Source organism: Siniperca chuatsi, linkage group LG21 (genome assembly GCF_020085105.1).
Source record: "Siniperca chuatsi isolate FFG_IHB_CAS linkage group LG21, ASM2008510v1, whole genome shotgun sequence".
In the NCBI taxonomy this organism is placed as follows: Eukaryota; Metazoa; Chordata; class Actinopteri; order Centrarchiformes; family Sinipercidae; genus Siniperca; species Siniperca chuatsi.
This window is the reverse complement of record NC_058062.1, coordinates 9,291,945-9,314,969: the sequence shown is the minus strand read 5'-3', so window position 1 is coordinate 9,314,969 and position 23,025 is coordinate 9,291,945. Positions and strand designations below refer to the sequence as shown.

General features: G+C 42.1%; 2 protein-coding genes across 3 annotated transcripts in view; both read left to right on the top strand.

Annotated features, from left to right (window-relative positions):
• The window catches only part of LOC122868551 (dedicator of cytokinesis protein 7-like), a 28,572-nt gene extending 25,324 nt beyond the window's left edge, over positions 1-3,248 (top strand). For both annotated transcript variants that reach the window (XM_044180602.1, XM_044180603.1), the window contains 5 exons: positions 37-273; positions 370-513; positions 694-800; positions 896-1,069; positions 1,872-3,248. In XM_044180602.1, coding sequence (XP_044036537.1) covers positions 37-273; positions 370-513; positions 694-800; positions 896-1,069; positions 1,872-1,914 — 705 coding nt within the window. In that variant the 3' untranslated portion in view covers positions 1,915-3,248. The remainder of the gene's footprint in view (positions 1-36; positions 274-369; positions 514-693; positions 801-895; positions 1,070-1,871) is intronic.
• A 1,609-nt stretch (positions 3,249-4,857) lies between these two features.
• Positions 4,858-22,197, top strand: kank2 (KN motif and ankyrin repeat domains 2). The gene is made up of 13 exons (XM_044180604.1): positions 4,858-5,418; positions 11,601-11,685; positions 14,513-14,595; positions 14,907-16,268; positions 16,669-16,878; positions 16,984-17,092; positions 17,339-17,971; positions 18,071-18,158; positions 18,744-18,963; positions 19,291-19,433; positions 19,702-19,902; positions 20,014-20,112; positions 20,667-22,197. Exons 3-13 carry the CDS (start codon positions 14,559-14,561, stop codon positions 20,721-20,723), a joined length of 3,159 nt encoding a protein of 1,052 aa, XP_044036539.1. The 5' UTR covers positions 4,858-5,418; positions 11,601-11,685; positions 14,513-14,558; the 3' UTR covers positions 20,724-22,197.
• Positions 22,198-23,025: the final 828 nt, after the last annotated feature.

Below are 23,025 nucleotides of genomic sequence, written 5' to 3'. Positions count from 1 at the left end.
TATAATTATACTGATGAATGTTTGTGCTTGTTTCAGGCCTACCTCCAGATCACCTATGTTGAACCATTCTTCGACACCTACGAGCTAAAGGAAAGAATCACCTACTTTGACAAGAACTACAACCTGCGTACCTTCATGTACTGTACTCCCTTCACTCTGGACGGCCGAGCCCACGGCGACCTGAACGAGCAGTACAAACGCAAAACCATCCTAACAACATCTCATGCCTTTCCTTACATCAAGACACGCATCAATGTTATTCACAAGGAGGAGGTGGGTGTCTGTTCTGGAGGGATTTTTGGTCAGTTGTTATATAAATGCAGTGCGTGTGGGAGAAGTCAGTTATTTCTGTTGTCTTTGGTTCTCCAGATCATTCTTGTCCCTATGGAGGTGGCCATTGAGGACATGCAGAAGAAGACTCAGGAGCTTGCCTTTGCCACAAACCAAGACCCTGCAGACTCCAAGATGCTGCAGATGGTGCTGCAGGGCAGTGTTGGCACCACTGTTAACCAGGTGCCTGTTTAGATAATGATAGAACTGAATAACTGTATAACCATAATGCATTTAAAATATCAAAAGCCCATACCCCCCTGGAATATTAATCCCATCCAAATGGGGCTGAAAGTCTGGGTCAGTGTTTTAAGTAGTGACAACACTCCTTAACAGATATGTAACAGTTTCTCCCCCTCACAGGGCCCCCTGGAGGTGGCGCAGGTCTTTCTCTCTGACATTCCTAATGACCCAAAGCTGTTTCGCCATCACAACAAACTGCGCCTCTGCTTTAAAGACTTCACTAAGAGGTGATGACACACTCCACGGCCCAGACGCAGACTGCTGTGTAACTAATAAAAACAAATCCCAACTCCCTGTGTCTTCTCTGCTCTTTTTCATGCAGGTGTGAGGATGCCCTTAGGAAGAATAAAGCTCTGATTGGACCAGATCAGAAGGAGTACCACAGAGAGCTGGAGAGGAACTACAATAAACTGAAAGAAGCTCTGGGTCCTCTCATCAACCGCAAGATCCCCCAGCTATATAGAAACCTGCCAGCTCAGACTACGCAAACACAGCGGTAACTTGAGACATTAAACACACACACACCTATGCACAGAAACACACAAAATGAGCTCATGCTGCTTCTCCAACCCTATTCAACTATCACAAGAGCAACTTAAAACCTTTATCATACCCCAGGTCATAGACTCATACATTCTGTGTTTGTCACCAGTGAATGGTAGCGCACACAATATTCAGTGACTTAAAAACATTTTATATTAATTTATAAAAGGAAGTTGGTGCAGTTCTTGAAGCATTTTAGCCTGTTTGACTTTGGAAACTATCACCATATGTTTTTTTCTTTTGTTTTGATCTGCTTTTGGCATCAGCTGTGTGTTTGCAAGTGAGGGTCTGAGGACTGCTAGCTCATAATCAAAACCAGAACTACAGTCAAGGACACCTGCCAGAGCGATGCTTTAATACTGAGGACAAATGTATATTTTAGAAGTAGTTGTAAAACATTATATTGAGAAAAAAATGTCACTTAGTTATATTGCTATGGGAACTGTTGATGATGAAGTGGTTTAACTCATTCTTACTCTTTGAAAGCAAATACATGTCATGCAGCCTTATAGTGGGACACCACAAAAAGTCATTATTCACAGCTTTCACAGTAACTCTTTCACTTCGTTAGTCAGATTTTTCGCCTAAAATAAATTTAAAATAAACAAACAATGTTTCAAATAGTGTCACAGAATTCAATATTACACTCATTAAACCTCAGTTGATTTTGCAGATTTTGCGGAAACACTTTTCAGCAGAATATAACAAGACACTTGAAGTAAAACATTCTTTATCGTCTTGCTTTTCTCTCGCAGGAACTCCTATAGTAGGTCCAGTCTCCGCAGAGTCGACTGTTGAGGCGCAGCAAACTGGATAACAGCACAGAAAAACAAGCTTTAGAAATTAGCCACATCTCATCCCGTCTGTTCCCCCTCCCCCCACAGTATTACACACCAACTGTCACAAGCACATGCACTGTCCTCTTCCTCGTCTAACTCGTTATTTTACCCACCCACCCCCCGGCCACCCAGTCATTCCATAATCCCGCTACCACCACCACACACGCAAACTTGTCACCTCTTTCCCTGCAGAACCATCTCCCCCGTCACCACCACTCTCACACCTCTGTAGGAGAGAACCTTGGCTGTTTATACTGGAAGTTTATCTGCACTGTAAACATCATCATTTGGAGCAAGGCTCTGACATGTCAGCGTTTTAAACCAAGCTTTCAAAAGTAGTCTCCTCACAGTAATCTCTCTGAGCTTGATCTGGTTTTAACTTAAGTTTTTACAGGACTAGAGCTGCCAAACACATTCTGTATCCATATCGTTTGGGGGGGGCGTTTGTTCATGAGCGTTTCTGTTTTCCTTTTGCTTCAAGTGTTTGCTTTTGAAGAGGCTGTAGTTTGTCTGTTTTGTATCGTGGCCTTATTTAATTTGTAAGAGATATTTTCTAAACTATGCCTGGTAGTAGTCACTTCCAGACATAGTTATTAAATAATCCCAGGGAGTTTTCTTTTGTTATCAACAGACCAAATAACTAACATTCCTTCTTCCTCAAGTTGTCACATTTATCTCTCGCTATAAGAATCCATTATAGAATGGAGGTGGGATCATTATGTCTAAGCTCAGGCCTCAGTCCTAGCAGGAATGAACTGTAGTAGAAGTTTAAGAAGGAAATGGATTATGGTAGCGGAAAAGGGCAGAATGGGATGTTTAAATGTGTTTTTTAAACTGTGAAATTCTCTTGTAATGCACTGCAGTCACAGTAGATGTTTATCACAGAATGACTCCCCTCAGCCAGGCCCTCTCCCTCACCCACACAAATATGTTCAAACTGTGACATTTACTATCACCCTGCAGTACAGTCTGATAACTGAATACATTTTGCTTGTGTGGTGTAAGGCAAGACCTCTTTTGACTGTATTTGAACTGCTGTCAAAAAGCTCTCCAAATGTCTTGTATGTGTCCAACACTCTGGTTGTATATTCATTGTAGCTATTTCCAACTACTGTATCTATTATATTGCACTATTGTAAACAAACTGCAGCACATTAACACTGTAACTACTAAAATGTCTGAGCTTTTGTTATTTTACGAGGCTGGAAACTGTTTTTTACCAATTAGATAAAAAAAGTTTTTATTTATTTACACTGTCTTTTTTTACTGCCTTCTATTAAATTTCTCTTCCTACGCCTCTGGTCAGCTTTTATTTGTGGGGCTAAAGAGCTGAAGAAAAGACACTGTAGTGGAGAAATCTACTTGCTAATTTCGCTCTCTGTAATACATTTATCAAACTGTTCTGTAGTGGCAGTACGTGAAAATATTCCCTTTAAGGTTTTAGTCTGTGCTCCTCAATAGTGACTATTGGTATCACATTGTAATAAAGTAAGACTGTTTAGTATCTTTAATTTTAGACCACAATAATATTACATAAGGGACTTACATTTGGTTGAGATTTCTGTGTATTATCTGTTTAATTTTTATTGTACTATTATGCTAGTTTTTTAGCCAAAAGTTATTTTTTGTATGTTTTTTGTGATCAGTCCTTTATTGTATATTTAAACAAACACACAGAACAAAGCAAAAACAAACAAACAAAAAGGACTAACCATACGGTACATAGCATCACCCAAAAATATGAAATAAATGTAAAAACAGTGTCCTGCTCCCCCATCTTATACACATTTACCAACTCATGTATCTTCACTTAACTCTTTTAGTGAAAGTTATTTCTTGCTACTTGCCTTAAATGTTATTCTTAATCTGGTAAACTCCCTTGTGTTTTTTATCATGGCTTTGTAATTAAGAACTAACTAGGAATACCTGGTATACCTCTGTGGTTAACAGAATTCCCCACAGTTAACTATCTGACAGAACAGGTGGAAGTGATTTGTGATTTCACTGATTAGGTCACCTACTGTAGCTTTTGGTAGAAAACATGCAACCTGAAAACCTCAACCCTTAGGGCCCTCTGCTAAATCACATTGCTTTCTACATTCACAGTCTGTGTTACATTGTTATAAAGACAAGGCAAAGATGTATTTGATCCAGATGTCTTCCTGGCCTTCCTTTTCCATACCAGTAGTCTAATTTCCTGTGGCAGTACGACGATCCACATTATAGCCTGTAATGTTTGTATAATTTACCAGAACGAAGGGCCCCGCATTTATAATCAGGCAATTTACAAAGACTTGCAGTGGCTCAGTCAATCAGAGCTGAGGACTGGAAGTTTTCTAGTTAACAAGATCACTTAATATTTTTTCCAGATGCACTGGGGACAGAGATGACAAGGAAATAGAGGATTACAATATCAGCCGATGTGATTCAAAAAATAAAATAAAAGATTATTCTCATGTGTTACAGCAGGCGCACACTGGTGAAAATATGAATAAAAAAGGCTTTGCCCTAAAAACACAATACAAACTTTTAAAAAATTAAATACTGTAGTTTAATTGTCGTGCGGAAGTTGCATGTAAATGCAATTACAGCTACTAATTAAGATTATTGAATCTAAAAATCTTTGTTTCTAAGTTGCAGACTTTTCAGAATGGAAATTAATGAGATATTTTGTGGGTGTTCGTCCTTTATATCATATTTCCTGCACATATGACAAACATTCACGTTATTGCAACAATTGAAAGTGAGTTTCTCATTCTATTGGTGTGTGTGTGTCTGTATTTCCCCCCTCTTTCTTTTCCTTAAGGGTGCTTGGAGGTTTGTGCAGGTCCTTAAATGAGTTCCTAACTGGTACTCAAGGAATCTTGAATGTTCTTGAAAGTTCTTGTACTTCCTGGTAAGTTTGTTGTACTTGAAGGTACTTCTCTGGTAGTCCTTGCAGGTCCTTGGAGGACCTTGAAAATCCTTGACATCCTAAAGTGTTAAGGGGATCTGACAGCTCCGTCCACTGAGGTTCTTTGATGTCCATTGAGAACCTTGGAGGCCCTTGGATTTCCTTGGTAAGCATGTCCCTGATATCCTAAGAGCACTACATGACCCTGAGGAAAAGTAACTTAAGTACATTGAGAATTTTTGTTTTCCTACTACTGGGGTCCTGACAGATCCTTCCTTGGAGGTCCTTGAACGGCCTTTAAAATCACTGAAGGTTGATGGCAGTGTTAGGATTTCCTTGAAGGTCTTTTCTTGTAGGTCCATGATGAAGCAGGGATCCTTGGAGGTAAATGAAGGCCTTTCAGATGATTAAAGACCCCTGTAAGATGCTGGAGGTCCCTGCTTGACTTTGAGGCTGCTGGCCCTTTAAGAGGAGCGGGAGGGGCGCGGGGCGCCTTGGCTGCGGTGTTTTTGTCTTTCTGTCAGTGAGCGCTCCTGGGCCGAGGCGGCTGAAAGGATTTCCAGAAGGCAGGTAAGAACAGCAAATAAGTTACCAGTCCTCTGTTTGAAAACTGTCTTGACCTCTATTTGCCATACCGTATTTTAAAGCGTCTCAGACGAGGCGCCTTCTTGTGAGTGAGACGACTTTTGTGAAGCGTCGGTCCTTCCCATTCCCCCGGTCCTCTCCCACCGAAGTAACGGGTCCTTTATCCTCCAAAACCACCCCAGCTTCAGTTATAGCCAGCTCTTAAATCTACATGCTGTTCGGACTAATTAGGGCTTATAATTCCACATTAGTATTTCCTTACGTTTAGAGGACTGTTTAACGGAGTCTCATGGTCGCTCCTCCGGTGCGTGCCTTTTTGTTCAGAGCATCATTGGAGGCTAACTCGCGCTGCACGGTGGCGAGAAGCGCCGTAAACGAAAACCCTTTATAATATCATACTAATAATAACATTCCTTTATGAACTAAAAGTGGGTCTGTCACATGTGACATGTGTTTATAGTGACCCTATATTTCATTGGGTTTACTTATTATAGCCTAATATAGGAAAACTGTCTGTACAAAAGCTGCATTCTCTGTACAGTAGCCTATCCCTGTTAAATCCATCATGTAGGCTACAGCCTGTATTGTTATTTTCATAGAAGGCTCACAGAGAGAGGATTTTGTCGTGTGTCTTAATCGATGAAAGCAGGAGTTTCAGTGTTGCAGCGAGGTTACAGTATACTGTATGTTGCATTGCCAAATCTCCCCCGTCATTTATGAACGAGCATTTGGGTGTTTGTTTCCGTTTGCTCTTAATTATGAAACTTTTCCCTGTGCCTCACACATGATTTGTTGCAGCAATCTCACCATTTTAGAATTTCATTTTAAAAAATGAGACGCTCAGTGAAGACTACAGACTCAGGGGGGAGGGTGGGTCCTCTGCATTCTGCAAGTTTTCATTACTTCCAGATGTTCATCAGATTTTTGTTGCCGCTACTTGCCCTCAAATTTGCTCTTCTCGCCAATTGTATCTGGTCAGTGGTCACTGAGGGGAGTTTATATCCTCAGAAGATGGGGACTCATGGAGTTGTAAGTCAGCTGGGCAAAAGGAGAGTAAACCAACCTAAAACTCTATTTAACCGCATGTGTGCTTTTCAGATAATGCAAAAGTTATTAGGGACACTTGCTCTAAACTGATGAGGGTCATCAGTTTAGAGCAAGTGTTATTTCCCTTTATTTCCCTTAATAAACGAATTAAGTCTAATTATGCAAAATGCACAAATGAATGTTTTCTCCCTGAATATTTAATTGTTTTATGTTAATATGAAGGATTGTTTGTTTAGTAACAAATTTTATGTGACAGGATGTCTCATGATATGTGTGGTAGACTGTCCAGATTGATCAGTAAACACATCAGACTTTGTTTTGATGAAGGACATGTAGAACTTGGCAGGATGTGGGGGTGTAGTCATCAGCCTGTTACACTGCATCATACAATACACCACTGTCCTGCTGTTGTGTAATGGGCTGCTGGCTGTATTAAATCACCTAGCAGTGAATAGCCCAAGATTGTAGCAGCTGCATGGCATTCAGATGGGCTCTGTCCTGTCATTCATGCCGTTACATGGGTAGGTTGGTGGTCTGTGACGTGTTAAGTCTAATATTTAGTTTACCCATAATGATGTGAATTGGGTTGATTTAAAATAACAGTTTCAACAAAAACTGAACATTATAACCTTCATGAAGGTAAGATTTATTGCAGGGTTCCTAGTTTTAGGTGTACCTACAGGGTACTGAATAGAACAGGCAACTGAATATTTCAGGCAACTGAATATTTCCTTATTGCTTTGAGATCTAGTGAGTGTGATTGTAATACTAGTGAAAACTGACTCTTCCTGGTTTGTCTGTGGACCCACTGGAATCCCATCAGAGACCCCTGGGAATCCCCCAGACTGCCGTTTTGGGAATCTCTGGTCAGGTTTGTCTCCAGCTAGAGTTTCCTTCAGCATTTTTTTTTTTTTTAACCGAACTGGAATGTGATTGTTTCATTACAGCATTTGGACCCGGGGGTGCTGTGGTGGAATGTGGGGTTATAAACTCCATTTGCACACTGGGCCACACGCCGGGCATTTAAATGGTTTAGCGAGGATAATGAAATTACACCCTGAACCTGCATGAGACTGTCTGGCTGTCACTGTCTAGGGTTTACCACTGATGAGCTATTCCGGACAGTTTTACTTCATGATGAATTATCTTGTGTGTTAAAACAACACACAGCATTAGTGATCATTTTCATCACTTGAAATAAGGAAAGTTAGCGGTATAAGGATCTATAATGTTGTTAACAGTCTTTTTTCAGTGAATGTACAAGCAGTCAAGTTGTGTGTTTGCACATACCCCATTTAGATCAGAATTTGTTTTGCAGAAAATGAAATGTTCTATAATTTTTCATGTTTTCCACCCTCCAAAGCAGCCTATAAATATACCTTTTTCACACCATCACAACATATTTTTTTATATGATGATTAAACCCAAAGTTCTTTGTTGTATTAGAGGTTGATTAGTTTATAAAGTAGGGGGAAACATGGTCTAATCTGGCTTATGAGGTACTAGAGACAGTAACTGGTTATCTGCTTGAATAATCTGACTTGATCTCCTTTTAATGCATTAATCACTCAGAAAAGCAAGATGGACTTTTCTGTCTAGTAAAGCACACAAACATGGTGAAATAGTCAGTGTTATGGATGTTTTTCTGGCCTGTTTTGTTGTCTTTATGTCCACCAAGTCTTTTGATCAGCAGCTCTTATTGAATCAGGAAGTAATTGATAAGATCTCTGAGAGGGAATCACTTAACTACATCGCCACTGCAGTTAGATTACTTCCTCTGCTCTGCTGTGCCATCCACTCAGTACCACAACACACGCTGACCTGAGCTTTTAACCCCAACACTGCTCTGACCGGCTCTACACCACCCGTCTTACTGCCATCTGGACTTCGTCTTCCTCCCTTCCAGACCCCACAGTTTCCTCAAAACAGTGCAGCTCTCTGGCCTCTCTGTTCGGCATCATTCTTAATCCCCACCTCCACAACTGCACAGGAATTTTCTTCCAAATGCCCCCTTTTTTTGTCTTTTTTTTCCGGTGCTGCTCCTTGCTGCTCAGCCCCACCCTTGCTCAGTTTCCTGTTGGAGGTCAGCACAATGACCAATAGCAGACTGGCGGGTGTTTACTCTGCTCCTGTTCCAGGAGTAATGAGAGCTGGCCAGCCCCTCCCCTTGGCCGTACTCTAGCCAGCATTAGACTGTTCAGCCCAGCGCCATCTGCTCCTCCATACTACCACTCCTTAATGTAAAAAACAGGGCTTTTTGTGAAAGGGCAGAGAGTCCTGGAGGGTACGTCCCATTGGGTTATGATTTCACTGTCCTGAGTTTAAAGCCCAAATTAGTCAAAAACCACATGTCCACCAGCAGCACAAGAGCACACTGTATTGCCATGTTGATATGAGATCATCTGGCCTCGTCTGTCAGGCAGTGACGTACACCGTTCAGCCACATTATGCTTGGTGACAAATGGCTGTTCTTGCTTCTACATTTAGCATTCTTTAGCTATTCAGGGGAAAGATTTGTTATAATTTTTCCTGATTTATTATTCATTTAGGACCAGTTGGCTGAATGAAGCCATCTGTGCTGCCGAGTGAGGAGGAGGACAAAGAAGTCTTAGTAGATAGATCAACAACCACGTCTCCTGTTGTGATCTTTATGCAACTTTTAAAACTCTTCTGCATGTCTATATCAAGGTCTTTGTGGCTCTGAGAAAAAAAAACCTCAGAGCAACAATCAGCTTTATTTAGTTAGACAAAGTGCAGCTTCTCGTAGGGATTCTCTATTGTCTGTCTATTTTTAGGAGTGGAATGCACAAATGATGGGTATCTTCTAGGTGGAGCCATTCAAGATTATGAGGAAAGGTCTTTTGAAACTTTATATACTCATTGTGAGAAGTTCTTGCAGCCCTCTATGTGATCTTTCTGGTGTCTTTCCTGCATTAACAGCAGCAGACTACATTCTGGTGTCAGCAGCAGGATTTTCAGTGATTCATACTGGTGGAGTCCAAATCTGAGAACAGTCATGGTCTTCTCATTCGAGAAGTTTCCATCTAAAACTCTTAGCAGCATTTCTTTTTTCTTCCCCCCTCCTCTTGCAGTTTTGCCTTTCTTTCCTCACATTCCCACTCTTTCTCTCCCACCCTCCCTCACATACTGTACTGCTCTCCTCTGCTTTCTCTCTGTCTTACCCCTGCTCCTTTTTTTTTCTTTCTCGCTTATGCTCTCCTTCTACTTGTTACTCTTTCTCCTGGGCTGGGAGGAAGTGACTGGGTTGTTTCTGGATCCTTTGGGAATAGAAAGATGGAGCTCCCTTTCCTGTAACCCTTTCTTCATCGGACTTATTGCAACATAATCTCCTGTTTTGCCACATCAATTAGCTTGGTATGATGAGAGTGGCACATGTGCTGGCAAAGCAGTGACCATCTGAGAGTCTTTCTATGCTAAACTGCTAAACATTAGAAAAAGGTGCATTTTATCATCTGCTGTCAAAATGTTACTACTTATTGGGGGGATAATAAATCAGAAATGTATCATCACATCATCAGATTTATCATCGCGAAGAAAGACAAATTAAAAACAGCTAAATCACTTGGGTTTCATATCATCGGTGCCCTTACCTGAATAAATCAACTTAAAAGCTACAGCTGTGTTTGTTGATCGGTGGGAGTCTTCAGGCCTCGGTCTGTGTTGGGGGATCTGTGTGTTTTTATCTGTGCTGTGTGGGAGTTAATGGGAGTTCAAGTTGTCTCCTGTAAAGTTTGGTATTTGTCTTACACAAGAATTCGCCATCTGCACCGACACAGGGTTTTAACTAAACGCTCCACATAGTTCACAGTTTTTAATCCTATCCTTTGAGAGTAGTTTTTGGCATTGATATATACATTTATATAATCAGGTAGGGATGTACTCATAAAATTGCGTTATCTTACATAATTAGCGGCACAGATAGCCGGTCATTTTTGGATCCTCAGGCACTTCTAGATGTAGACATCAATCACTTAGTCCTGCTCCTTGTATTTCCAGTGTCTGTCAATGTGTGGGTCCATAACAGCACTTCATCAACTGTTTGTTTGTTTTGAGGCAAATTTCCTTGCCACACACTCACATACACACTCTTTCTCTCTGCCTCCCTCTCTCTCTCTCTGAAATGCCCCTCCTTGCTTTATATTAGAACCAGCTGTGGAACTAGAGGCTGAATGAATGGCTCTTTGTGATTTGGCTGTCGTTCCAGTCTAAAAGGTCTGTTTCTCCCCCTACCCCTCCATCCTCTGTGGTACTGGCATGACAACAATATGAAACAATCGACTGAACAACAGCAAGTCTTGTTATGATATTATGCAAAGGTCACCCATCAGTGTTTTTTAGGCTGTGAGACCCTCTGACAAAATGTCGACCACACTTACACAGCAGCCTGACTGAGTGGCCGAGCCAAAGTATGAGAATCAGCAGACGCAGTCATGCAGCTTATCAGGTTGACACGCACGCAGTAGTTTCAGTGCACGCTTCAAGTCTGTGTTGTCCATGATGGGAACTCACTGTAAGGTTCATGAAATCAGTCTGGCTTTAAGTCTTTAAAGGTAATCGGAGCAAATGACGGCTGTTCTCACAAAAACTGGAGGGCTTGTGAGTGCCAGTGAATTGTGTGAGTGTTAGTCACAGAGGCAAGAAAACCGAAAACATTGCCCAATCACATGGCAGGGAGGCTCCCAGCCTTGAATTGATTAGAGAGCCTTGAATTGGACTGAGGAATGGGGTGGGGGAAAGTGTTTCTAGAAAGCTGGGAGAGGAGGAGAGCAGCTATGCATGGATCAGGCTTCATCCAGGTTGTACTACAAGGAGGTCAGAGATTGACCATGGGTGTATATTGTTCACATCCGACGTGTCAGTCAAAATCACTGGAATGCTTTGGCATGTTTTTTCTGGCTTTGCAATCTGTGTTTATAGTCTTGCGGGGGCCACTCTTTTGTAACCTGTCATAAGTCTGTTTTTATCTCTGTGTCAGCAGAGCTACGCTTTTTAATGGGAGTTTTACTGACGTCCCCTGAAGAATTTTGTCTAGATATCTCCTTTTATTTTCGTGTGATTTTTTTGTGTGTTAAAGATTCCTTTATTCTTGTTTCCCACAGGTGCTGACTATAAGAGTGCAAGAAAAGGAAGGGAGAGCAAGGAGCCTGGGCAGGAGCGATCCCGTCCTTGCAGCGCAAGCAGCTGGTATGAAGCGGAAAATAAATCCCTCTTTTCCTAATTCACAAACCATTCCCAAGCTTGGGCAGAATAGTAATCACCAAAGGCTGAGAGAGTCAGTAAGGCAGTGGAAAAATCCATGAAGATCTTCTCTGGGTGGTGGGAAGAGTGGTATTTCTGACTTAGAAATACTGAGGTCTAATCCTTTGTAATGGCAATAATATTAAGGTGACTCAATGAATAGAAGCAATGAGTTTGATAAACTTGGGAGAGCTGACCTCGAAATGAAGCCTGGCATCTTAAATTACTTTTCATGGTGGTCTCAATCCTCATGACAGACCAAACACACAAGAATCTATATACATGCTGTAAATCAAATCCAGTTTTTTATCCTCCAGATACTAGCATGCAAGTGTCTGTTTGTAAATGAATAAACCTGAAGCTACCTCGCATGTACAAAAACAAAGAAAAAACTGCAAGAGGTCAAAGAAGATACAGTATAACGCAGTTATTCTCGTGATATACAGGACATACCACAGACGTGTAATTTGTGCTGGATGACCTGCATCTTACCCCCTGAGGGGTGTCTTAATCTTAATAGCAGGGAATGGAGGGAGTAGACCATGCGATGTTAACTTTGGTTAGTGTAGTATGTATCTGTATGGGGAGGTAGGGGGTTTAATGGGGGCAAAGTATTTGTCCTGGATGAAGCTGGCCAGGGAAAGTCGTCTGAAGAATGGTAGTGTGTCGCTGGGGAAGGGCGCACACTGCTTTCTGTTCAGATGTCATCTCAAAGGAACTCTGTTTGAGAGCGAGTGAGAGGGAGGAAGGTCAACCACTCACACACACACACTCAGGGGGAGTACGTACACACATGCTTACACATCTGCAACACCCAATGAGCCCCTTTTGGAGAAGCAGATGTGGAGGCCTGGTGGTGTGAGAGTTTTGAGTGGCACTCCTCCCTCACCACAGCAATAGATATGATTTGAAGGAGTAGAAAACTGCATTTTGGGATTCAAAAAGGAATCAAGTGGATGTGTCGGCCGTCTCGTCTGCTGGGCTAGGATGTTTGGTCGCTAAACTGCAGATTCTAATTATATCTCTTCAACTGTCCCCTGTCAGCGCTGTCCTCCACCCTCCTGTACACATACTCTCTCTCACACTCAGTTTCTCGCACACACATACATACGCTCGCTTTCTCCCAACCACTCCCCTTCTCTCTGTCCTGTTCTCACTTTCTCACACATGTAGTCATACCCAGACTGCACTGTACAACATGCAGCACATAATCAATTTGACACTTTCATTCCATACTGGTGATAAACTGACACTCACAACATTTCATGTAATTATTCCAGATCAGGTCAAGTAATTGACATCTAGGACATCTGATAAATTCCTCAACTGTAAGCTAAAATATTGTTGGCTTAGTGTCTGTGCCCTATAAATTTAACAGTGTAATCTTTTCTTATCACAATGGAGTGACGAGTACTTTTAATGTCAATGTTAAAATGGGTCTGTTTGTGCATGCAGACAGTATTTCCATGCCACATAGTGTGTGGCAATCTTGGTATGAGAGGGTGATGAAGCGGCACAGATAAGGGGAATCGCACCAAGATATTAAACTGACTACAGGACTTCAAAAATACCAAGTCAGTTTAGTCAGTGTTTCCAAGTGCCCTACTTTTCGTAAACGAGCAAGCACTGTCTAGAGTCACAAGATAGCGAGAGAGAGGGAGAGAGAGAGAAAGAGCTCAACTTAGAGAAGAGTGACTCAGTTCTTGCTGAAGAAACATAGAATCAGCTTTAAAGTGAAGTGAACTAAGTATGCCCTAAAAAACAAAGGGGAGGTTTGCAGTCCAAACTTCTGATCTTAGCTCCGTAATGTAATATAACAATGTTCAACTGGCTAATGCTGTGGATGGCTTAAACATTACATCCCCAGTTCCCACAAAGTGATGACCTAGAAAGTTAATCTTTTCCAAGCAGACACAAACTCAGAGGCATTGGCGTTGTGGGCTCGCTGTCGTTGCTGGCACTGTGTTGCTCTCTGTGGGAGGAAAAAGCACAATCTTATGTTTATAAAGAGTCAAAATGCATTACCTCTGATATGAAAAATGCATTGAAGTTCTCAGCAATTCACTATGCTCTGTGTTGTAATGAGCAAGTGAATGTGGAGGGAATGAGAGAGACAGTGACGAGCTGAAATCTCCTGATCATCAGCTGATGTTGAGAGGGGGAGAAAGCACCAGAAAAACATAAAAAGTGGGCAAATATAGAAGAAACAGGAGGGGGAAGATGTGGAGAAAGTGAGAGAGAGAGAGAGAGAGAAAGACGAGAGAGTGTCTGTAAACCCTAAATTGAGAGGCGAAGTTAGCGTGCACAGATGATTCCTAATAAGGTTGTAACTGGCAGTCTCAAACCTCGGTCCTGGAATTAGCTGCCAGGAAACTTTCCCCTGTAACTCCTCTTCTCTGAATGCTAAGAACAGAAACAAACACAATCGACTGTGACCCACTATGCTCCAAAAAATGAACGGATAAAATTAGACAGGCAGGCAGGATGGTGAAGTAGTGAAAGAAACAGTAAAACTATTTCTGACCATCACACAAGAACAATGCGGTCAAAAAGAACAATCATTTATTGCTGGAATGCAAACCATATATAGTGGAGTACTCACATCTATATAGTCAATTTATAAGATGTCCATATAAACACTGATCTTGTCAGGTTTGTATTATTGCATTAAGCACTGTCTTGTTATTACTGTAAGAAAAGCAACTCTTGTTCTTTAAAAAAAAAAAAAAAAAATTTGGTATTATAAATTCAACATGTTTCTGTCTCTCCACAGGTGAGAGTTAGTGTGTGACTGTTTGAATAGCCGCCACAGGCTCATTATGGCTCAGGTGCTGCATATGGACCCCGGCTTCCCAGGTGCAGCTTCTATTTATTTTAACTAATATTACTCCTCATAATAATGAAGTTATTTTAAGATAATTCATTCTTTTTGTTAGGATTTAAACTGTCAGACTAATTCCAAGTCATTTAACAGTTGTACTATCCAGACACTTTACATGGTCAGGTTATAGTAACTGTGCCATTCCACTTTGTACCTTATTTGATGATTGTTTCAGAGTACATACATAAATACACAGTAGCCCAAAGTTAGTACAATTTTCTAAAGTCTGATCCCAAGATTAGACGCAGATTTCCGTTTGTTTAAAGTTGATTTCCTTCCCCCTCAGGGAAACTCAACCCGCCTGCTCCCCCTTCCCTGCACGGCAAAGAACAGGAGGCGCCCTACTCAGTGGAGACCCCCTATGGCTACCGTCTGGACCTAGACTTCCTCAAATATGTTAACGACATAGAGAAGGGAAACACTATCAAGAAGGTGCCTGTCCAACGCCGGCCACGCTATGGCTCCCTGCCCCGTGGCTATGGCTACGCCGGCTCCTGGTGGACCTCCACAGAGTCTCTGTGCTCCAACACCAGCATGGACAGCCGGCACTCCTCCTTCTCCTACTGTGCCCCGGGTTACCACACGTCGCAGAGGCCCAGCTTCAGCACTGCCCGGGTGGAGAAGACGCTGTTGGATGCACGCAGGAAGCTGGAGGAGGAGAAAGAGGGGCGAAGATTCTCCAACCTGGGCAGCATGCACAGCAGCGTAGTAGGCTCTAACACCTCTCTCAGCAGTGCACACAGCTTCAACCGAGCCCAGGGTGGAAGCGGATCCTTCACTCCAATGAGTTCTGGCCTGTCCACTCCAGTGACCCCAACACCAGCCCACCTCCAGCATGTCAGGGAGCAGATGGCTGCGGCTCTCAGGAAGATAAGGGAGCTTGAGGAGCAGGTGAAAACCATCCCTGTGCTGCAGGTCAAAATCTCTGTGCTGCAGGAGGAGAAACGGCAGCTCAGCGTCCAGCTAAAGAGCCAGAAGTTCCTGGGCCATACTCTGGGTTTCAGCCGAGTTCGTCCCAGAGGGGAGCTCTACATCGACATCCCTGAAGAAGAGGTGAGCAATGGATCTAAGAGCAGCAGCAAGCCAGCAGGGCCACTGTCTCCCACCACACCTGAGGGCTCCAAACAAGACTCAGGTTGTGAGATTGAGGACACAGTAATTGTAGGTGGAGCACGACCAGATGCAAAACGGGAAGTGCGCACCATCGGAGTGGGACCAGAGGACTCGAGGGGCAGTCATCAGGTGGGAGTCGGGGTTAGGGAGGAGGATCTGGGGCTGCTGCCAGAGACCGAGGCTCTTAGGAATCATGTGGGTCATCTTGAGGGCCAGCTAAAGAGGACGATGCAGGAGCTACAGGCTGCACAGCAGCAGGTTGTAGCAGTCCGGAAGGCCCCTCAGGCAGAGCATCCCGTCATGGCTACCAGCATGGGCTGGCAGGAGCCACAAGGCTGCAGCCTGCACACTCTGGTCAGCTTCACACAGCGGCCCCAACAGAGGGAACAGAGAACTGTGGGAATCCAGGTGTACACACTGGAACAGCCTACTGTGGTGGAGGTGGGCACTCTGCTCCGAGCGGAGACCTGCAGCTCCCCCTCCCTTCAACCTGCTGGTGGAGTCATGGAGGGTCACCACAGAGGACAAGCTGAAGGTCTGGGTTCAGCTGGGTTCAGTCTAATGCAGCAGCCCTGTGAAGCATATAATGTGTAATATAATGTTCAATATTTGTTGACTATGTCAGAGAGGTTTTGAGCCAACAATTTTGAGCTCCTGATGTTTTCAGTCACCTGCGAATGGAAAACATGCTACATAGCTGAATCAGCACCTCTCTGACTCTAAAACTTAATAAGACAGGATTTATTGCATTGCCATTGTATTGAATTACACTAGATTGAAACCATAAACTGATAACTCAGGGTATATGAGCTTGTGTTAACAACTTCTTATGAAAAATGTTGGATAACGTAGTTTACTTTTATTTTATTTTATTCCTCCATAAGATGCTTGACTAGTTAAGGCTGAAAAGTTGAAGTCTTCTTTCTGTCTCACAGATGCTCCAGTTGAGTTGCCGATTGCAGTCAGCTCCAAGCAGGTGCGCGATGTCCTAAAGAGCGAGTTGTCCACTTCGGTACCTGTAGCTAATCCTGTCATCGCTGTAGGCACGTCTGGTAATCAGATTGGTTTGTTGCATTCTAAAGAAGGAGAGACACACCTGCATAAGTCCACAGAGGCTGTCCAGTCACAAGAAGGCCCTAAGACAGGTAACTGGACTGAACTCTGTTCAAAACACCCCTTGACCATCATTCTAACTTGTTCTAACCACATCATGTTTCTACTGTATGTATGATCACTGGTATCTTTTCCAGCCTCATCTCCCCAGTCTTCTCTGAGGTCCATTATGAAGCGGAAAGCAGAAGGTGAACCAGGATCTCCCTCTACAAAGAAAAACTTACAGTTCATTGGAGTTAATGGAGGGTAAGTGTCAGTCATTGCAGACCACCAATCAGTCATTTTCATCCGCTGAGCAGTGTGGCAATTACCCTTACCTTGGAATTGCGTCTCATCACAGATTTGAGTAGTGAATGTTCACACATAGTCTGTTCTAGCCGAGAGCATATGGTTAGAGTTAGAAAGTAGAAATGCATTTGTATTCCCTGCTTGTACAGTGATAAAATAGGAGACTTGGAGCTGTTGACAGTGAAACGTTTTCTTGTCTTGCAGCTACGAGTCCACATCATCAGACGATAGCAGCAGCGAGAGCTCAGATGAGGGGAGTGACTCGAGCGAATATCATGAAGCCAGAGAAAAACTACCAGAGTCAACAGTCCAGCACCAGCAAATAACCCACAGCAAGCTTTCCCAGCCTCCAGTTAGCAACAGTGTACCTCAACAGACTGCCGTCAAACTACCAGCCGTCATTTCAGACTCGCAGCAGAGTCCCATCCAGTCTGCAACTGTAGACACGAGACTGCCAGACAAAGCCCCCCAGTCACCAGCGACAGACACTGTTGTGCAAAAATGTGCCTCACAGCCACCAGCCTCCGACTCCACTCTAACTCCTCCATGTCCAGTAAACAATTCTACTTTTAAAGACACTGTCAACCAGTCATCAGAAAAACACACAGTCACCCAGGAGATCACCTCCACACCATCAAGCACTGAATCCACTCCTGATCAAAGCTCCATAATGTCCTCAGTTACCTGTTCTTCATCACTGTGTGTCACTAAAACCACTGAGATTACCAAGCAGCAATACACCATTCAGTCAGAAACAACCATCCTCTCCAGCCAGTCAGAGTCAAAGCCAGCAGCAGAAAGCATTGCAAATGACACAGCATCTGCCAAACAAGTCAGGTAAATATACACATGGTTAACAGACAGACTGATATAGTGGTAATAATACTATCAAGCCTGTGTATGAGCATCAGTGACTGATCTCCTTGTCTGTCTCAGACTGGACCTGAGTGACGGCCTGATGTCAGCTCTTCATGCCCTGCAGAAAGCCCTGGGGGAACCCAATGCCTTCAGCCAACAAGGAGCAGTAGGTGTTAATTTAATTCACTTTATTTAACCAGGATAATCCACTCAGTATCAATGCCGCTTTCCAGGGAATCCGGGAGTGTCCTTTTTTAAAAGCGATCGTATTGACAACAAGCTGAAGCACAGCCAAGTGGAAACACAGCTCCACAAAAATTGATTTATCTTACGTGCACACTCCAACATTTTCAGAACATCATGAGCTCTGACTCTGACAAGTCAAGGTTATAGGTTTCTTGCAATATAAGATGTGCTTTGCATCTCTTAATGTTTGAATGAGTCAAGAAAACAGTTGAAGCTTTTGTAATACAGGGGAAAATGAGAAAAGGATTTGCTGTGTTGAAAACTTGGCTCAAGACCCAATATTATTTACATTTATTTTAGCATTTTTGCAAGTACTGTGCAGAGCAAACAACATATTTCCTGTGTGTTTCTCCAGAGGTTTGGTTTCCAATAAACCCTTTTCTCGTATTTGATTTTGATATAGTTATCATGGTCAGTCTGCATACCTGTGAGCTGTGTCCTACCTTTCTCCAACAGTCTGTCAAGTGTGTGTGTCTCTAATTGTCCTCATTGTGTCTGATCTCAGAGGGCAGCGTACACCACCGTGCTTCAGGAGTGGCTGCGTGTGTCCTGTCACAAAGCAGCAGACACGGCTGTCGTCAAGGCCTATATGAGCACCTTCTCCTCCATCTCCCCTCAGCTGCTGGAGTTTGTGATCAACATGGCAGACGGCAACGGGAATACAGCGCTTCACTACACCGTCTCCCACTCTAACTTCCCTGTGGTGAAACTGCTGCTGGACACTGGTGAGCTGTTTATGTATATGTGTATGTGCGTGATTTGTGTGTGTGTGTGACAAAAAAGTAATGAGGGAGACAAGATAACACAAGGGTGATTTAAATATAGAGGTGGGTGATATGGGCACATATGTCCATATCCACAAGTTAAGGATATTAACTAAAGCATTCAAAATCACATATGTAAAAGTTAAACCAATGTTCATCCTATTGAGTCAGATGTTTAAGTGTTTTCCTGTATTCAGTCATTAGGGTTTGAGTGTTTCCAACATTGCTGTCATTGTTTGTGCTGCTGTTGTATCCCCTGTCACACTGATTGCCCTATATACCTGACAGGCCTGTGTAATGCTGACAAGCAGAACAAGGCGGGCTACACTGCCATCATGCTGACAGCTCTGGCTGCCTTCCACTCTGACAGTGACCTTCAAACGGTCCTGCAGCTGCTGCACACAGGAGATGTCAACGCCAAGGCCAGCCAGGTGTGCCCTCTACTGCTCATTATTTTTTACTGCAGCTCCACACACAACCAAAACCATTTCAGTCCTGGACTTAAAAAGCATATACATATACATATACAGGTTTTCAGAACTCTGCTCTCTAATGTGTCTAATGACACTGCAGAGTTTGTCACTATATGCATGCTGTAGCATGTACACAAATGCAGTCTAAATGGCAGCAATTTAGTTCTGAAATTAGATCTACATGTTGAAGATGAATTTAAAGATTTTGAATAATGCCTGTTTGTAGGCCGGTCAGACGGCGCTGATGCTAGCAGTCAGCCACGGTCGAGGGGACATGGTGCGGGCGCTGCTGTCTTGCGGGGCACAGGTCAACATCCGTGATGATGACGGCTCCACAGCACTCATGTGTGCCTGCGAACACGGTCATGTGGACATTGTGCGTCAGCTACTTTCTGTGTCGGGCTGTGATGCCACTCTCACCGATAATGTAAGCATATATTTCCATTGCTTCTTTCTTTCTCTGTCTCTCTCTTGTTTAGTTTTTCCACAAATCCTGTCCAAACCCATCATCTCACCATCATCCTCTTGTTTCTTACAGGATGGCAGCACTGCTCTGTCCATTGCCCTGGAAGCCAGCCAGAACGACATTGCTGTGCTTCTGTATGCTCACCTCAACTTTGCAAAGCCTCCATCCCCTGTGAGTACTTTGATACACTGCTAACACACACATAATGTTGTCATAAGGGCCTTCTTTTTAGAGTAATCATTTTGCACCAACATTCAACAATCATACAGGGAGAAATATGTCATAGAAGAAGACACTGGTGACTGATTTGTCCACTTACAGTTGCCTCAATAAGGCACAGAGTAATGCAGACATGACTTCATTTGTTTTCAAAGTAAGTGGAGAAGGTTATTCTAGGAAATGTAGGAAATTTCTAACGGAAGAAGGGGTGTATGAAGCAGATTGAAGGTACAAGAAAATATCAGCTCAAACAAAACTCCTGGAAGAGACTGAACATCACAAATTTGATACTATAATACAATGGTAATCATTTCTGAACTTGGGATTAGCTGTACTTTTTCCTATAGCTTTACATCAGAGTGTAATTGTACAGAAAGAGTGCTTGTTTTCCTTCTAAAACAAGTCTACAGAGTTTTTCCTTATAGTTCAGCTCCAAATCACACCAACACTCATGAATGGCATGAACGTTTTTAACAATAATTCCTTGTTTTTTTAACCATGTCTAGGTTTCACCAAAATCTCCTCTCTTGGGTTCCTCTCCTCCTGCCGGTGAAACAAAATAAAGCCTGCTCCTTCTGCAGGTGACAGCAACTCTACAGCCTATCCACAGCAACTACTCATATTACAGTGTGATTTTCTTTTTTTTCATCTGTTTAATTAAGAGAAACAATGAGTTTGTGTGTGCGTTTGTTTTCACCCTACATAATTTAAGTACATTATAATGTGCTGATAATTACATGACAGCTAGCACCATTGTTATCCATTGCTTTTTGTACACAGCAGTCTTTTTTTAATCACAGTGGTGGTTGAAAACATGGATTTCTTGTGTGGTACAATCTGAAAAACTGAACATCTAGTGTTTGTATAGACATCAGTCCAGTCTTGCAGTGATCCAGTTCTCAGCCCTGTTTTTAGTGGCACTTACAAGTCAAAACTGTTCACTAAATTATATTATACAGTTCATTATTATACACGTGTTGTTTTATTCCATATGAATCTCATATTAGTTGCTTTATAGAGCAATATGCACAATAGCTCTTCCACGGTAGCATCATTACTGTATGTGTGACCATCACAGCCATTTGGAATAACAAAAGCCACCCCTCTCTTGGATAAGTGTCCTTGCATCAACCAGCTCATTGGTGCTACAAAACTATAATACAGAAAACACCACTTCAACAGTTTATCAATATTTATACACAAGATTTATTTACTCTAGAGTATTTTTGATATTAATTTTTTTTTAAATCTGACTTTAATTCAGGACCTTCAAGGATCACAATTTTTATTTCCCAGGCAATGGTTAACACCTTTTTAACCAGAGGAAAAAAATGTATTTTATACCACATTTCCCAAAATAAACCCAAAGATGTATCTCTCCTGTAGCTCTGTGACACTGTATATTGTGGTGATGATATTAACACAGGCCTAGCATCAGTGTGAAGGAAGAAAGAGGTAAACATTACTCTCTGAAGGCTATGGTACTATGGTATTTGTATTTTTAGACATGAAGGTTTTTTTCGATGGTTATAAGGAAAGATTAGAGTGTATCTGTGTTTGTAATATTCTGTGCTTATATGATTTAACAAGACTTTGTTGAGAAATGACTGAAAGCACAGGTGAAGCCACCTCCGCTGTGGTCGTACTGGTAAGATTTGTCAGGGAACAGGAAAGTGACTGATTGGGGGCTTTAAAGGACGTGCCATGTAAGATGTGAATATCAAAATAATATATGTCAAAATAAACTGGTAGTTATTATGCCTAAAATCAAATTCCTTGAACAAAAAATACATAGGCGATTGATGTCAAAATTTCTATTACTTTTCAAAGATTTTTTTCACAGGTTTCATATTCACTTTCAAGCAATTGAATTTTTATAAACTGTCAATTTTTTTATTTAAGTATCTATCTTTTTATACATTTTGAATTTTTAAGCTTTCACCCACTTTATGTAATCGCACAGCTCTTTAGTTTGTGTTTTATGTAAAATTCTAGATTGTGTTTCTCAATTAATTAATAAATGTGGACCACACTGTTTCTACTGCATTAATTCAATATTACTTTTTTTGCATGTAAATTGCCATCAGTGATGTAAAACAACTTAAAAACAGTTTGCACTAGCCAGTGGGCTTCATCATAGTAAGTTCTAATAAAGTCATGTAGCTCATGATAACAATGGGTCTCTTAGGGGTAAAAACATAGATTTAAGGACACTTTTTCTTGTAAATGTTTATTTTATATTTGTTTTGTTTTTTTTACAGACTTGGAAGTCAGTAAATCAATGGTTCATGTATAATTGGTAATGCATGTTAGGAGATATCCACTAGAGGGCGTTCCAACACAAACAGTTAAGTTCCTCCCTCAGTGTGTGTCACATCCCTGGTGTAAAACAAAACTCAGTGCTGTTTAAAGGCCCACCTGTATCATCATGAGGCCCGAAACCATCAAAACTGTCCTTACCTGTAGTGAGCCGTTTTATTTCATATGAACACTCAATTTCAGTCTCAACAGCATTATAAATGTGAGAGGAATTTTCCTGTGATGTTGCCAACACAAAATGACCTTATATTTTTGGTAGCCTATTAGGAGTCTTGGTTCTGTGGTATTCAGTACTCAGTGGTATTATACCTATACTATTAAATACTAATACAGAATACATAAAATGAGTTCCTTCTCATAACGGTGTAAGCAAAACACACTCCCACACAATTCTCCTGAAAGTGGAAAATAATAATGATACAACTGCATAATCAATTAGTAACAACATTAGTTAAAAAACCCTAAAATCTAAAACCTGAAGGTCCATCTCTGAGGACAACTGTAAGGTTATGTTGTGTATGCATACTGTAGTTGTATCTGGAGGAC

What these genes read in the sequence shown, in the direction of transcription:
- kank2 (XM_044180604.1), top strand. Translation starts at nt 14,559, where the DNA reads ATGGCTCAGGTGCTGCATATGGACCCCGGCTTCCCAG. An exon ending in TATGGACCCCGGCTTCCCAG is followed by an intron (nt 14,596 to 14,906) that starts GTGCAGCTTCTA and finishes CTTCCCCCTCAG; the next exon opens with GGAAACTCAACCCGCCTGCT. An exon ending in GAAACTGCTGCTGGACACTG is followed by an intron (nt 18,964 to 19,290) that starts GTGAGCTGTTTA and finishes TATACCTGACAG; the next exon opens with GCCTGTGTAATGCTGACAAG.